Here is a 17,006-nt window from a genome sequence, read left to right on the forward strand (position 1 = left end):
TGATAGGTGAAGTGTGTGTTCTCACCGTCTGATAGGTGAGGTGTGTGTTCTCACCGTCTGATAGGTGAGGTGTGTGTTCTCACCGTCTGATAGGTGAGGTGTGTGTTCTCACCGTCTGATAGGTGAGGTGTGTGTTCTCACCGTCTGATAGGCGAAGTGTGTGTTCTCACCGTCTGATAGGCGAAGTGTGTGTTCTCACCGTCTGATAGGTGAGGTGTGTGTTCTCACCGTCTGATAGGTGAGGTGTGTGTTCTCACCGTCTGATAGGTGAGGTGTGTGTTCTCACCGTCTGATAGGCGAGGTGTGTGTTCTCACCGTCTGATAGGCGAAGTGTGTGTTCTCACCGTCTGATAGGTGAAGTGTGTGTTCTCACCGTCTGATAGGTGAGGTGTGTGTTCTCACCGTCTGATAGGTGAGGTGTGTGTTCTCACCGTCTGATAGGTGAGGTGTGTGTTCTCACCGTCTGATAGGTGAGGTGTGTGTTCTCACCGTCTGATAGGTGAGGTGTGTGTTCTCACCGTCTGATAGGCGAGGTGAAGTGTGTGTAGATGGGCGAGGCCAGTCCATAGTGGTGGAAGTCACTGTCCATCCCGGAGCAGAAGTACACAGCCTGCATCATGCAGCGTGTTGCTAGGATACGCAGCAAGGTGTTGAAGTAAGGGAAGCCGTCCACCTGGGCCGCGTCCAGAGAGTCAGCTAGAGCCTTGGCCGAGTCCGTGTGGATCACCAAGTCCTGAGGGGACAACAACGTTACAACTACAACGTTACGACTACATTAGACTGATGTCAGAAACAACAACGTTAGGACGACATTTCACTGATGTCAGAAACAACAACGTTAGGATTACATTAGACTGATGTCAGAAACAACAACGTTAGGACTACATTAGACTGATGTCAGAAACAACAACGTTAGGACTACATTAGACTGATGTCAGAAACAACAACGTTAGGACTACATTAGACTGATGTCAGAAACAACAACGTTAGGACTACATTAGACTGATGTCAGAAACAACAACGTTAGGATTACATTACACCGATGTCAATGTGTAATACAAGGGAAATGGGGGGTTGATTTGTTGTAATTATTCATATCTATCCAAGGTTCTACGTCAGTCCCTATTTTGTTGTCCTTCGACCCGGATAGGAACAACTGTCCCCCAAAAACATCAAGTCTTATTACAACTGTGTTTGAGCTACAAGTATGGTCTATAGAATGTCATTAGACTTGTTTTAGATGTCTAGTCAGTCTGAATATGTAGATGTACCTTCGACTTGGCAGCCTTGTTGAGGATGTCGTAGTTAGATGGAGGAGGGGCGGGGTGCTTCCTGAGAAGAGCACACTCTGAGAACTCATCATAAATCTTCTGAGCTACTGAGATGTTGGCCAGCAGCATGAACTCCTCCACCATGGAGTTGGTCTCCCTGGGGAACAATAAAGTTATTTGAATTTGAACCCACCGACACAGCGTGAAGATCAAGTCTCTGAGCAGAGATCTACTGCTGGATGTTATAACTCAGTGACGAGGTCAACCTGGAAACAGCAGGATGCTTTGACAGGCCACAAAACGCTTGTCAATATTCATGTGAATTCAGCTGAACTTGTTGAACTTTAAACCATGTTAGTCAGGTTCAAAACGACAGCAGTTTCAAGCACCATGAATAGAACCTTCAATTCTATATTCTAAAAGCCTTATTTTAAATTCTATATTCTAAACGCCTTATTTTAAATTCTAAAAGCCTTATTTTAAATTCTATATTCTAAAAGCCTTATTTTAAATTCTAGATTCTAAAAGCCCTATTTTAAATTCTAAAAGCCTTATTTTAAATTCTATATTCTAAAAGCCTTATTTTAAATTCTATATTCTAAAAGCCTTATTTTAAATTCTATATTCTAAAAGCCTTATTTTAAATTCTAAAAGCCTTATTTTAAATTCTATATTCTAAAAGCCTTATTTTAAATTCTAAAAGCCTTATTTTAAATTCTATATTCTAAAAGCCTTATTTTAAATTCTAAAAGCCTTATTTTAAATTCTATATTCTAAAAGCCTTATTTTAAATTCTAAAAGCCTTATTTTAAATTCTAAAAGCCTTATTTTAAATTCTAAAAGCCTTATTTTAAATTCTATATTCTAAAAGCCTTATTTTAAATTCTATATTCTAAAAGCCTTATTTTAAATTCTAAAAGCCTTATTTTAAATTCTATATTCTAAAAGCCTTGTTTTAAATTCTATATTCTAAAAGCCTTGTTTTAAATTCTAAAAGCCTTATTTTAAATTCTATATTCTAAAAGCCTTATTTTAAATTCTAAAAGCCTTATTTTAAATTCTAAAAGCCTTATTTTAAATTCTAAAAGCCTTATTTTAAATTCTAAAAGCCTTATTTTAAATTCTATATTCTAAAAGCCGTATTTTAAATTCTAAAAGCCTTATTTTAAATTCTATATTCTAAAAGCCTCATTTTAAATTCTAAAAGCCTTATTTTAAATTCTATATTCTAAAAGCCTCATTTTAAATTCTAAAAGCCTCATTTTAAATTCTAAAAGCCTCATTTTAAATTCTAAAAGCCTAATTTTAAATTCTAAAAGCCTAATTTTAAATTCTAAAAGCCTCATTTTAAATTCTAAAAGCCTCATTTTAAATTCTAAAAGCCTCATTTTAAATTCTAAAAGCCTCATTTTAAATTCTAAAAGCCTCATTTTAAATTCTAAAAGCCTCATTTTAAATTCTAAAAGCCTCATTTTAAATTCTAAAAGCCTCATTTTAAATTCTAAAAGCCTCATTTTAAATTCTAAAAGCCTCATTTTAAATTCTATATTCTAAAAGCTTTATTTTAAATTCTAAAAGCCTTATTTTAAATTCTATATTCTAAAAGCCTTATTTTAAATTCTATATTCTAAAAGCCTTATTTTAAATTCTATATTCTAAAAGCCGTATTTTAAATTCTAAAAGCCTAACAACGTACTTGAGTTCCTTGGTCTGTAGGTCTATGGGGTCGTGAGTCTCACTGTCGATGTGGAAGCGAACCTCGGGCGAGGAGAGAGTCAACGCACTGAAACACACAATGGAAAACCACCATGTTAGATCACCAACAAAGACATGTATTTATACATTCCACACAGAATAAACATATAGATTAATGAGACCAGCAACCAGATCAATAAACACAATCCATCCATCAACCAACTAACCAGTTTTGGGAATACATCAATCTGCCACAGTTCTAACGATCCGTCTCTTTCAACAGTTAGGGAAAAGCTTATCAACTACTGACATCACATAGTCACAAACCCTTTCTCTATCCTGTCTCTTCAGGATCCTGGCTAGTCTGTTCAGGCCTCGTAACCTCTTACCCTTTCTCTATCCTGTCTCTTCAGGATCCTGGCTAGTCTGTTCAGGCCTCGTAACCTCTTACCCTTTCTCTATCCTGTCTCTTCAGGATCCTGGCTAGTCTGTTCAGGCCTCGTAACCTCTTACCCTTTCCTGTCTCTTCAGGATCCTGGCTAGTCTGTTCAGGCCTCGTAACCTCTTACCCTTTCCTGTCTCTTCAGGATCCTGGCTAGTCTGTTCAGGCCTCGTAACCTCTTACCCTTTCCTGTCTCTTCAGGATCCTGGCTAGTCTGTCCAGGCCTCGTAACCTCTTACCCTTTCTCTATCCTCCGTTTCTTCAGGATCTTTGCTAGTCTGTTCAGGCCTCGTAAGCTCTTGGTGGTGTCATCATTCATGTTGGCGTCATCAATCCTCATCTGGGCCTCGGCGTAGGTCAGGGAGGCCTGGAGGAAGAATTAGCATTCAATTCAATAAACTTTATTGATCCCCGAGGGGCAATTCTAAGTCTTACATTGTCTCAATCACAACTGTTACATTGTCAAATGTGTGAGTTTACTCTCCCCCTACCTTGGAGTTGATGACACTTTTAGTGAATCTGGTCTTGACTATCTCAGCCTTGTCGTTGATCTCCCATATACAAGAGAAGGCCAGCCTACAGAGAGGAGACACCAGGAACACCACTGATGGTAAATGACAACAACAACAACATATATGACGTCTTAAGGAGGTATTAAAGTCACCTCTCCACACTGGATCGTAGAGAACACAGGTTGGAGCTCAGCAGTTCAGGAACCATGTCGATCCTCTGTGGGAGACAGCTGTGTTAACAATACAACACTTAAATGGAACCCTATTCCCTATATTTTGACCTACTTTTGACCCGGGCTCTGGTAAAAAGTAGTGCACTATATAGGGAATAGGGTGTAAGACGTACTAAAAAGAGCTAGCTAGGGTTCCTCAAGGTTACTATGTGATGATAGAGGGACTCTACCCTTCCAGTCAGGTAGACTGTAGTGCCTCTGTTAGCAGCCTCCAGATCCATGGCGTTGCCTGGACGGATGAAGTGGCTCACATCAGCAATGTGGACACCAACCTTCAACCCACAAAGAGACACGCACCATGACTTGTCAACTTTCAATTCTGTTCCATCACATTACCGCCCTTCAATAGATTCTGTTACCTCATCCAAACATTCCTCCGTCCAATAAAATGCTGTAAACTGTGTTAGTTCATCCTACCTCTCAAACATCCGTCCAATAAAATGCTGTAAACTGTGTTAGTTCATCAGTGTCCTACCTCTTGGTTTCCATTGGCCAGGTCTCTACAGTGCAGAGCATCATCTATGTCCGTACAGCCAGGAGGATCCACACTGCAGACGGTCAGGTTCCTCAGGTCCTCTCTCACAGCCATGTCCTGATACAAGAGCAAATAAGGTTTAGTGATGCATTATTACCTGTTATAAGCATGTTATGAGCCTTTATAAAGTATTATAACCACACCATAATGCAATTATACCAACAGGCTTTAAGTAGTGTTAGCAAATTGTTGATTGGTATAGCTACAACAACGTAGCCACCAGCTGACAATATATGTCTTGACACAAAATGGCTGCCATAACAGGACCCCAGTTACCTCCTCTGTGATGTTCCAGGGCATCTTGGGGAGGAAACTGAGGACGGCCTGTGAGAAGTCCTGGTGAGGGACATCATGCTCCAACAGTAGCACCTCCGTCTCTGTCTCCTTGTCCCCTGCACTGCCCAGGCTACGAACAAAGTGGCCCTGAGAGGAGAGAGGGAGAGAAGGAGAGAGGGAGAGAAGGAGAGGGGGAGAGAGGGATGGGTGAGTAGAGAATGGTGTCTAGTCTCTGCTAGTTCCTCAAAGACAGAAAGAGGAGAGATAAGCAGTTGATTGATTGAGGTGCGTTCCAGGTCCTCTTCATTGCAGTCGCGCTGCACATCTCATGTACATCACAGACTTCTCCAGGCATTGATATCCGATAATGATACGTGATCATCTGAGCAGCCCGACTGTAATGAAGAGGACCTGAGAGACACGTACATTAGGGTATCTGGAGTGCTTGGGCCAGCCGTCGATGGCCACCATGATCCTCTGTCCCGCCAACGTGGCCGCCTGGCGCGTCTCGATACGGATCCTGGGGATACAACGGTCAGCTGGGGTGAAGAGGTGACGGGTCGCCTGGGAAGGGAGGGATATAAGAGACCAGGAACAATGAGATATCTTTGGTCTTGTCCACATTCGTCAGCACAAAACAAGTACAACAGACATGTCACGCCCTGGCCTTAGTATTCTTTGTTTTCTTTATTATTTTAGTTAGGTCAGGGTGTGACATGGGGAATGTTTGTGTTTTGTTGGTTTTGGGTGTTTTTTATGGTAAAGGGGTTGTTGTATAGTATATGGGTTTGTGTGGAGTACATGTGTCTAGTGTTGTCTATGTATGTTTAGTTGTCTAGGAGAGTCTATGGTTGCCTGAATGAGTTCCCAATTAGAGACAGCTGATTTCGGTTGTCTCTGATTGGGAGCCTTATTTAGGGTAGCCATAGGCTCTCATTGGTTGTGAGTAATTGTCTATGTAGAACGTTTGTAGCCTGTATGTATGTGCACAACGTTTGTAGCTTCACGGTCGTTTTGTTGTTTTGTTCGTTTTGTTAAAGTGTTTCGTGTTTATTTTTGTCATCTTTTAAAATAAAAGAAGATGGCTTATTTTCCAACTGCTGCGTTTTGGTCCGTCAATCCCCCACACGATCGTGACTGAATTACTCACCATTATAGGACCAAGCGGCATGGAAAGCGGCAACAGGACCTACCTACACAGGATTCATGGACATGGGAGGAGATACTGGATGGTAAGGGGCCGTGGGCTCAACCGGGAGAATATCGCCTTCCTCGTGAAGAGCTGGAGGCAGCTAAAGCCGAGAGGAGGCGATATGAGGAGGCAGCACGGAGACAAGGCTGGAAACCCGTGAGTACAACCCAAAAATTTCTTGGGGGGGGCCTTAAAGGGAGTGTGGCGAAGTCAGGTAGGAAACCTGCGCCTACTCCCTGTACTTACCGTGGAGAGCGAGAGTACGGGCAGACACCGTGTTACGCAGTAGAGCGCACGGTGTCTCCTGTACGCGTGCATAGCCCGGTTCGGTACATTTCAGCTCCACGTATCGGCCGGGCTAGACTGAGCGTTGAGCCGTATGTCATGAAGCCGGCCCAACGCATCTGGTCACCAGTGCGTCTCCTCGGGCCGGCGTACATGGCACCAGCCTTACGCATGGTGTCCCCGGTTCGCCTACATAGGCCGGTGCGGGTTATTCCACCTCCCCGCACTGGTCAGGCGACGGGGAGCATACAACCAGGTAAGGTTGGGCAGGCTCGGCGTTCAAGGGAGCCAGTACGCCTGCACGGTCCGGTATTTCCGGCGCCACCTCCCCGCCCCAACCCAGTACCACCAGTGCCTCCTCCACGCACTAGCTATATGGTGCGTGTCTCCAGCCCTTTACCACCAGTGTCTAAACCACGCACCAAGCCTCCTGTGTGTCCCCAGAGTCCTGTGCGTCCTGTTGCTGCTCCCCGCACTAGCCCTGAGATGCGTGTCCCCAGCCCGGTGCCACCAGTCCCGGCACCACGCACCAGGCCTACAGTGCGCCTCAGCTGGCAGGAGTCTGCCGTCTGCACAGCGATGACTGAACTGCCCGTCTGCCAAGCGCCATCTGAGCCATCCGTCTCCCCAGCGCCATCTGAGCCATCCGTCTCCCCAGCGCCATCTGAGCCATCCGTCTGCCATGAGCCTGCAAAGCCGCCCGTCTGCCATGAGCCTGCAAAGCCGCCCGTCTGCCATGAGCCCACTGAGCCGTCCGCCAGACAGGAGCCGCTAGAGCCGCCAGCCAGACAGGAGCCGCTAGAGCCGTCCGTCAGACAGGATCTGCCAGAGCCGCCAACCAGACAGGATCTGCCAGAGCCGCCAACCAGACAGGATCTGCCAGAGCCGCCAACCAGACAGGAGCAGCCAGATCAGTCAGCCAGCCATGAGCAGCCAGATCCGTCAGCCAGCCATGAGCAGCCAGATCCGTCAGCCAGCCATGAGCAGCCAGATCCGTCAGCTAGCCATGAGCAGCCAGATCCGTCAGCTAGCCATGAGCAGCCAGATCCGTCAGCTAGCCATGAGCAGCCAGATCCGTCAGCTAGCCATGAGCAGCCAGATCCGTCAGCTAGCCATGAGCAGCCAGATCCGTCAGCTAGCCATGAGCAGCCAGATCCGTCAGCTAGCCATGAGCAGCCAGATCCGTCAGCTAGCCATGAGCAGCCAGATCCGTCAGCCAGCCATGAGCAGCCAGATCCGTCAGCCAGCCATGAGCAGCCAGATCAGTCAGCCAGCCATGAGCAGCCAGATCAGTCAGCCAGCCATGAGCAGCCAGATCCGTTAGCCAGCCATGAGCAGCCAGATCTGTCAGCCAGCCATGGGCCGTCCCTCAGTCCGGAGCTGCAGTCCCTCAGTCCGGAGCTGCAGTCCCTCAGTCCGGAGCTGCAGTCCCTCAGTCCGGAGCTGCAGTCCCTCAGTCCGGAGCTGCCGTTCCTCAGTCCGGAGCTGCCATTCCTCAGTCCGGAGCTGCCCCTTACCCTGGTGCTGCCCCTTACCCTGGTGCTGCCCCTTACCCTGGTACTGCCCCTTACCCTGGTACTGACCCTGGTACTGCCCCTTACCCTGGTACTGGCCCTTAGTCCGGAGCTGTCCCTTAGTCCGGAACTGCCCCTTAATGCAATGGGGTTAATGTGGAGAGGGGTCATTTTGAAGAAGCTAAGGAGGTGGTTAGGGACTGTGGTGACGTGGGGACCACGACCAGAGCCGGAGCCGCCACCGTGGATGGAAGCCCACCCAGACCCTCCCCTAGACTGTGTAATGGTGCGCCCGGAGTTCGCACCTTAAGGGGGGGGTTATGTCACGCCCTGGCCTTAGTATTCTTTGTTTTCTTTATTATTTTAGTTAGGTCAGGGTGTGACATGGGGAATGTTTGTGTTTTGTTGGTTTTGGGTGTTTTTTATGGTAAAGGGGTTGTTGTATAGTATATGGGTTTGTGTGGAGTACATGTGTCTAGTGTTGTCTATGTATGTTTAGTTGTCTAGGAGAGTCTATGGTTGCCTGAATGAGTTCCCAATTAGAGACAGCTGATTTCGGTTGTCTCTGATTGGGAGCCTTATTTAGGGTAGCCATAGGCTCTCATTGGTTGTGAGTAATTGTCTATGTAGAACGTTTGTAGCCTGTATGTATGTGCACAACGTTTGTAGCTTCACGGTCGTTTTGTTGTTTTGTTCGTTTTGTTAAAGTGTTTCGTGTTTATTTTTGTCATCTTTTAAAATAAAAGAAGATGGCTTATTTTCCAACTGCTGCGTTTTGGTCCGTCAATCCCCCACACGATCGTGACAAGACAACAAATAATCACAAGAGAAACCAAAGCATGGTGGTATATACATCCATATTGATAAATACTCATGTAGGATTTCTGAAGGGTTTGATTTGATTGATGTATTGATTGACAGAGCAGAGTGAGGTGACGCTAGTTACCTCTTTGATTTGGGACAGGAAGAGCATGCCACAGAAGGGTCTCCAGTTCCTCTTGATGATGCCCACCACCCTGCCTGTGGGCTTCCGTGACCCCGCCCCAGACGGACCACTCTTCAACTCTGCCTCCTCCTCCTCCTCTGTGACATCATCCTCCTTGGGCCCCTCGTCCTGCAGCACCACAGAGGACGGAGCCACCCATTGGTTCAGAGGCAGGATCTCCACAGCAACCAGGTCCTGATGGACAGCCCTGTTCAGGTTCTGTAGGCCTTGGATCAGAACCTGAGGGGCGGGACAGGAAGAGGAAGTGTTACCATGGTAACCAACGCTGCTTTGTTTACATTTCCCATCCAATCACTCGCTCATCCCCATCTCGCCAGCTGGCACTTAGAACAGCATGAAAGATTCTCCGCTCCCATCCAATGGTAAAGGACAAATAATACTGTTCATAACTCACTTTTCCAAACCAGGTACATGAACAGAGGAGTTAACTAACAATGAAGAAATATTCAGCAACTGTTGGAGGACTTAAAGAATGTTCCATACTTCTCTGTCAGGTTACACGGGCAGAATCCACAACTGAACATGAGCTATGCTTCAGCAGCACTCACCTCTGTACTGTCATCTCCTTCTCCGTGGACAAACACAGTAGCCTCCAGGTAGTTGTCTCTGCTAGCCCGGAACGTTCCCTGTTGGAAGGTCCCACTCTTAATCCCAGACTGGATCCTAGACAGGGGCAGGTGCTCCGGGAACAACACCTTACTGCTGGTGATCTCATTCTGGGAGGGAGAAATTAAACCAATAACCATGAATATGCAGATCTAACTTTCTCTACAAATATGCAGATCTAACGTTCTCTATGAATATGCAGATCTAACGTTCTCTATGAATATGCAGATCTAACTTTCTCTATGAATATGCAGATCTAACTTTCTCTATGAATATGCAGATCTAACTTTCTCTATGAATATGCAGATCTAACTTTCTCTATGAATCTAAAATAGCTGCTGTAGAAAGTACATATGTGTGAATGTGCTATTGTGAAGACATTAGTTACCTTGTCATCGTTGGTCAAAGCCAGTCGATCCACCAGCTCAGGGTTGGCTATCAGACTCTTGACGTACTCCTCACCTGTGTGGAACAGAGGACGGATGAAGACGGCATCTTCTAAAGTAAACATGTAGCCGACATGTTGAACACACCTAGTACTGTGACCTTGTGGTTAAGGTTAAAGACATGAACAGCCGTCTCATCTTGGAGTATTGAGGTAACAGATATTGTGATATTAAAGACATGAACAGCGGTCTCATCTTGGAGTATTGAGGTAACAGATATTGTGATATTAAAGACATGAACAGCCGTCTCATCTTGGGGTATTGAGGTAACAGATATTGTGATATTAAAGACAAGAACAGCGGTCTCATCTTGGAGTATTGAGGTAACAGATATTGTGATATTAAAGACAAGAACAGCGGTCTCATCTTGGGGTATAAGGTAGTTGCTGTGAAATTGTTAGATTACTTGTTAGATATTACTGCACGGTCGGAACTAGAAGCACAAGCATTTCACTACACTCGCTTTAACATCTGCTAATCATGTTTATGTGACCAATAAAATGTGATTTGAGGTAACAGAGGTGTGTTGTTTCTTACATCTGTATGTGAGCAGGCCGGACTCCTCTGCTTTCTCCTTGTTGCCCCGGTCATTGGTCAGCAAAACAACCTTTAACCCCATGTCCGTGGGGGTGTTGTTCAGGTGATCACTGTACCACTTTGTAGATATGCGGATGGCTCTATCATTACGATCGTTGGCGCTTTCCCCCTGCTCTCTCTCTATATACGTTTCTCTGCAACAGAAGAATACAACCATACATTGCTTTGAAAAGCATTGATCGGTCACAAATGGCTGGACAGTTAAGGCGTCAGCATGCTTCAGTTCGGCTGGCGACCAGCCTGAGCTCGTTCAGTTCGGCTGGCGACCAGCCTGAGCTCGTTCAGTTCGGCTGGCGACTAGCCTGAGCTCGTTCAGTTCGGCTGGCGACTAGCCTGAGCTCGTTCAGTTCGGCTGGCGACTAGCCTGAGCTCGTTCAGTTCGGCTGGCGACTAGCCTGAGCTCGTTCAGTTCGGCTGGCGACTAGCCTGATTGGTTAGCTGAACAAGTGTGCTCTCATACTTAAAAAGACCTTGGCTTGAAAAACATGAAAAAAAAACGGCAATAGTACTGTTTGCCCACATTGAGACGCCGTAGCCAGTATACACTTCCCCAAAATAGTCAGAATTAAGATAACTCCATAAATCTGTTATAAATTTGGTGCAGTATTTCTCAAGAGAAAACGTGAATGAGGACGAGTCGTTTCTCGCTGAACGACAGCAGGCACTTCATTGAAGAATCCTTACTGTTGACCAATCAGTGATGAAGGCGTAGACTTCGGCTTGCCTCAAGAATAAAAAAAAGTGTGCACAAACAGCTTAAGTAAGCGTTTCACTGTAAGGTCTAAACCTGTTGTATTCGGAGCACGTGACACATAAACTTTGATAAAACCCTTGCCAAAGTCCAAAAAACGAACAAAAACGTCACAAAATGTCGTCGTAATATACCCAAAAAAACTTCCACACTGTTTTGGCTGGGAAACATGCAGACTTCAGTCTTGCTCCAACTTATTTCAGTCAATTGCTACATCGGCGTCAGAGGTGGGATAACCCCAAGGGTCACTGACTTAAAACCAAGTCAGGCTGCACCCCCTTAAATCACTACAAAACAGTCAGTTATCTAAGGCAAACAGCATATCTATTTTCTACCTGTGATGCTCGTTAGTGAAAGTGTAAAAGTGTTTCTCCTTGTCGTGAAGGATGTCTTTCAACCGCTTGTAGATGGGAGCGCTCCTGTGGCGGACCTCTTGGAGTACAGTCTGCAGAATGATCACGTTCTTGATCAAGGGATCCTCCAGGATATCAATCTACAGACATTAAAAGGGATATTGATTCAGCACGGTAGAATGTCACAGCTGAAAGTTAGTCAAATTAGTTAGCTAGATCAGGATTTCCCAAACTTGATCCTGCACGTTTTGGTTTTTGCCCTAGTACTACATAGCTGACTCAAATATCCAACTCATCATCAAGCTTTGATTATTTTTAATCAGCTGTGTAGGGCAAAAACCAAAACGTGCACCCGGGAGACGGGGCAGGGCCGAGTTTGGGAAACCCTGAGTTTGATAAGTGGGGTTCACACTTTCACTAGAGGCGTGTCAGACATCTAAACTGTAGTGATGCGGTGGCAAAATCTAGCGTTTACTTTAGACATGTACTTTTTGTATTGATTTGTTGTTAATAATACAGTTTACGTTAGACATTATTCCACAGTAACTTACCTGGCTCAACACAACATTTGTGTCTGGGAGCAAATAGTGTGGGAAAGAACACAAGTTGCTTTCAATGCAAGCGTCTTTCTGCAACACGGACTCTTCTTGCTTGCATTCTGTACAAACTTCACTCCCGCACCAAATATCGTCTCGCAGGTAGTGCTCACGGACTATTTTCATGATCCCGCCTGATCGGGTCTTCTTTACGAAAGTTTTTGATTTCAACATTACTCCGATAAATATATATTACAACAGTAATTTTGATACGTTTCTACTCATAGGTGTACATCAACAAACATTCCACCCGAGACCGATGTACACACGTGGGGGGAGGGAAGATAAAAACATTCCCGGGGTTTCTTGTGACGGATCATATCAGATTCAGATTCTATTGTGAAAGTTACCAGATACTTTGTGTACTTTTTATACAAGTATCAATTAAATGTGTGTATTTCAGAAACAATTTAGGGGGAATTTTATGATAGATAATTAAATATGTTATAATGTAATATTTTCTAACTCTGTGTAAAACCTTTTAAGGCCATCTTCTTTTTCTTCTTCATTTTAATCGTGGTTTTGCAAGCCAACCTTAAGAAGCATCACAGCTCCGTTGCGGGCTGGGGTGTGATAGAGACAATGCGAGTGCTCGTCAACAACACTTGCGTGCATAATCAGGGTGGAATACGTCATCTTGTTTCCTTGAAAACTACAAGGAGGTCTGTAGCGACTGATAATGTAATAACTGCCAATAATGTAATATCTGCTAATAATGTCATAACTTTCACATTTAACATTTTATAAATGCCGATAATGTAATAAATTGCCAATAATGTGTAATAAATATGCTGAACGCATAACGTAATACAATTTTTGAGTATAATGTAATAGTTACTACAGTTAGTTATTACATTATGCGTTGATTATGACATTATAAAGTGTGTAACTTTTTTTTTACCAATAGTGTAATGACTTCAACCAATGATGTATTAACAACCTAAAATCACTCTCTTTGTTTAATGTCATGCGTATTAAGTGTCACACACTCGAGGAATACTTTTCATTTGCATCCATTGCCACAACAGACTTGCAGAGGGAGGGGTTCACTAACAGACTGACTGACAGAATGATTCACTCACTAACACTTAACCCGTTGACCCAAGGTCAAAATCTCAGTTTTTTCCACCACTTTAATGTATCTGCCTTTACAGTCCTTTTATGTGCCTCACATATGGAAGCGTGACACCTTTTCTTCTTCAGGTCAACCAGTACAAGAAACGTTTTAATAGAAAGTTGCCTTAACAGCTCTATTTGACATATGTTCTGGACTTGTGTAGATGTGACAACATTTTGGGACTGTTTTATCTGTAATATCTAAGTGTGTCGGAATTCAAATGCCTCAATCTCCCTGTTTTTCTCGTCTGGGAAACATGAGTATGGGCCCTCAGAGGGGTTGGATTAAATGCGGAAGACACATTTGGGACTGTATTCTCTGTAATATCTAAGTGTGTTTTACATCATCAGCATGTATTACGTCATCAGCATGTATTACATCATCAGCATGTATTACATCATCAGCATGTATTACGTCATCAGCATGTATTACATCATCACCATGTATTACATTATCAGCATGTATTACATCATCAGCATGTATTACATCATCAGCATGTATTACATCATCAGCATGTATAACGTCATCAGCATGTATTACGTCATCAGCATGTATTACGTCATCAGCATGTATTATGTCATCAGCATGTATTACATCATCAGCATGTATTACATTATCAGCATGTATTACATCATCAGCATGTATTACATCATCAGCATGTATTATTACATCATCAGCATGTATTACATTATCAACATGTATTACGTCATCAGCATGTATTACATTATAATTGATAATTACATTATCAGTATGTTATCAGCATGCTATCATCAGCATGTATTACATCATCAGCATGTATTATTACATCATCAGCATGTATTACATTATCAACATGTATTACATCATCAGCATGTATTACATTATAATTGATAATTACATTATCAGTATGTTATCAGCATGCTATTATCAGCATGTATTACGTCATCAGCATGTATTACATTATAAATGCAAAAGATAATATATTACTACCAGCTATTACATTATTGGCAGTTGTTACATCATCAACTGCCATTTCAGGGCAGATCTCAGTGAAACTCAGTGACCCCTCTGAACAGATGGGGGCCACTAGGTGCAGTGGTTACCTTGGTTACATCATATATGAAGGTACCGCGTAGGTTAGGGGACATTGATTTGTTCATTCATGACGTATGATTTGTCATTATCTATTCTGCATGTGTGTGGTTGCGTGTATGTCAACTGTTGCCCTACTTCTTGCCAATGTCTGCTGCATTCTAATACTGTCCATGGCTACCAGGTTACTGTCTCATACTGTCCATGGCTAGGTTACTGTCTCATACCATCACACTGTCCATGGCTAGGTTACTGTCTCATACTGTCCATGGCTAGGTTACAGTCTCATACTGTCCATGGCTAGGTTACTGTCTCATACTGTCCATGGCTAGGTTACTGTCTCATACTGTCCATGGCTAGGTTACTGTCTCACACTGTCCATGGCTAGGTTACTGTCTCATACTGTCTGTCCATGGCTACCAGGTTACTGTCTCATACCATCACACTGTCCATGGCTAGGTTATTGTCTTATACTGTCCATGGCTAGGTTACTGTCTCATACTGTCTGTCCATGGCTAGGTTACTGTCTCATACCATTACACTGTCCATGGCTAGGTTACAGTCTCATACTGTCCATGGCTAGGTTACAGTCTCATACTGTCCATGGCTAGGTTACTGTCTCATACTGTCTGTCCATGGCTAGGTTACTGTCTAATACCATCACACTGTCCATGGCTAGGTTACTGTCTCACACTGTCCATGGCTAGGTTACTGTCTCACACTGCCCATGGCTAGGTTACTGTCTCACACTGTCCCTGGCTAGGTTACTGTCTCATACCATCACACTGTCCATGGCTAGGTTACTGTCTCACACTGTCCATGGCTAGGTTACTGTCTCACACTGTCCATGGCTAGGTTACTGTCTCACACTGTCCATGGCTAGGTTACTGTCTCATACCATCACACTGTCCATGGCTAGGTTACTGTCTCATACTGTCCATGGCTAGGTTACTGTCTCATACTGTCTGTCCATGGCTAGGTTACTGTCTCATACCATCACACTGTCCATGGCTAGGTTACTGTCTCATACTGTCCATGGCTAGGTTACTGTCTCAAACCATCACACTGTCCATGGCTAGGTTACTGTCTCAAACCATCACACTGTCCATGGCTAGGTTACAGTCTCAAACCATCATACTGTCCATGGCTAGGTTACTGTCTCAAACCATCACACTGTCCATGGCTAGGTTACAGTCTCATACTGTCCATGGCTAGGTTACTGTCTCATACTGTCCATGGCTAGGTTACTGTCTCACACTGTCCATGGCTAGGTTACTGTCTCATACTGTCTGTCCATGGCTACCAGGTTACTGTCTCATACCATCACACTGTCCATGGCTAGGTTATTGTCTTATACTGTCCATGGCTAGGTTACTGTCTCATACTGTCTGTCCATGGCTAGGTTACTGTCTCATACCATTACACTGTCCATGGCTAGGTTACAGTCTCATACTGTCCATGGCTAGGTTACAGTCTCATACTGTCCATGGCTAGGTTACTGTCTCATACTGTCTGTCCATGGCTAGGTTACTGTCTAATACCATCACACTGTCCATGGCTAGGTTACTGTCTCACACTGTCCATGGCTAGGTTACTGTCTCACACTGCCCATGGCTAGGTTACTGTCTCACACTGTCCCTGGCTAGGTTACTGTCTCATACCATCACACTGTCCATGGCTAGGTTACTGTCTCACACTGTCCATGGCTAGGTTACTGTCTCACACTGTCCATGGCTAGGTTACTGTCTCACACTGTCCATGGCTAGGTTACTGTCTCATACCATCACACTGTCCATGGCTAGGTTACTGTCTCATACTGTCCATGGCTAGGTTACTGTCTCATACTGTCTGTCCATGGCTAGGTTACTGTCTCATACCATCACACTGTCCATGGCTAGGTTACTGTCTCATACTGTCCATGGCTAGGTTACTGTCTCAAACCATCACACTGTCCATGGCTAGGTTACTGTCTCAAACCATCACACTGTCCATGGCTAGGTTACAGTCTCAAACCATCATACTGTCCATGGCTAGGTTACTGTCTCAAACCATCACACTGTCCATGGCTAGGTTACAGTCTCATACTGTCCATGGCTAGGTTACTGTCTCAAACCATCACACTGTCCATGGCTAGGTTACTGTCTCATACTGTCCATGGCTAGGTTACTGTCTCATACTGTCCATGGCTAGGTTACTGTCTCACACTGTCCATGGCTAGGTTACTGTCTCATACTGTCCATGGCTAGGTTACTGTCTCATACTGTCCATGGCTAGCAATATATAGTCATTACTAGATCCCTTAATAATGGCAGCCACACATCCATGGTTGATTAACACTGTTGTTGCTTTGTAGAGCAGCTCATTGAGTTTTGTCCTGATGAGTTGTTTATTATCATCCTCCAGTGTTTTTCCAGTCTCACTGATAACAGTCAACTCAGGTTACTCACCTTTCAGGTTTACATGTGTACTGTTTTATCCACACCTCCCTGACCCCTATCCTTACCTTCA

At 44.3% G+C, this 17,006-nt stretch overlaps 1 protein-coding gene across 1 annotated transcript; it reads right to left on the bottom strand.

Annotated features, from left to right (window-relative positions):
• Window positions 1–494: 494 nt before the first annotated feature.
• Window positions 495–12,600, bottom strand: LOC129845960 (exosome complex exonuclease RRP44-like). Its single transcript, XM_055913947.1, has 16 exons — window positions 12,266–12,600; window positions 11,697–11,854; window positions 10,551–10,744; window positions 9,956–10,029; window positions 9,510–9,677; window positions 8,902–9,180; window positions 5,391–5,528; window positions 4,965–5,111; window positions 4,629–4,745; window positions 4,324–4,425; window positions 4,073–4,137; window positions 3,900–3,984; window positions 3,648–3,775; window positions 2,968–3,054; window positions 1,272–1,428; window positions 495–733 (listed from the first exon to the last, which is right to left on the bottom strand). Exons 1-16 carry the CDS (start codon window positions 12,482–12,484, stop codon window positions 515–517), a joined length of 2,337 nt encoding a protein of 778 aa, XP_055769922.1. The 5' UTR covers window positions 12,485–12,600; the 3' UTR covers window positions 495–514.
• Window positions 12,601–17,006: the final 4,406 nt, after the last annotated feature.

Source organism: Salvelinus fontinalis, unplaced genomic scaffold, assembly GCF_029448725.1.
Source record: "Salvelinus fontinalis isolate EN_2023a unplaced genomic scaffold, ASM2944872v1 scaffold_0411, whole genome shotgun sequence".
NCBI classification, from domain to species: Eukaryota; Metazoa; Chordata; class Actinopteri; order Salmoniformes; family Salmonidae; genus Salvelinus; species Salvelinus fontinalis.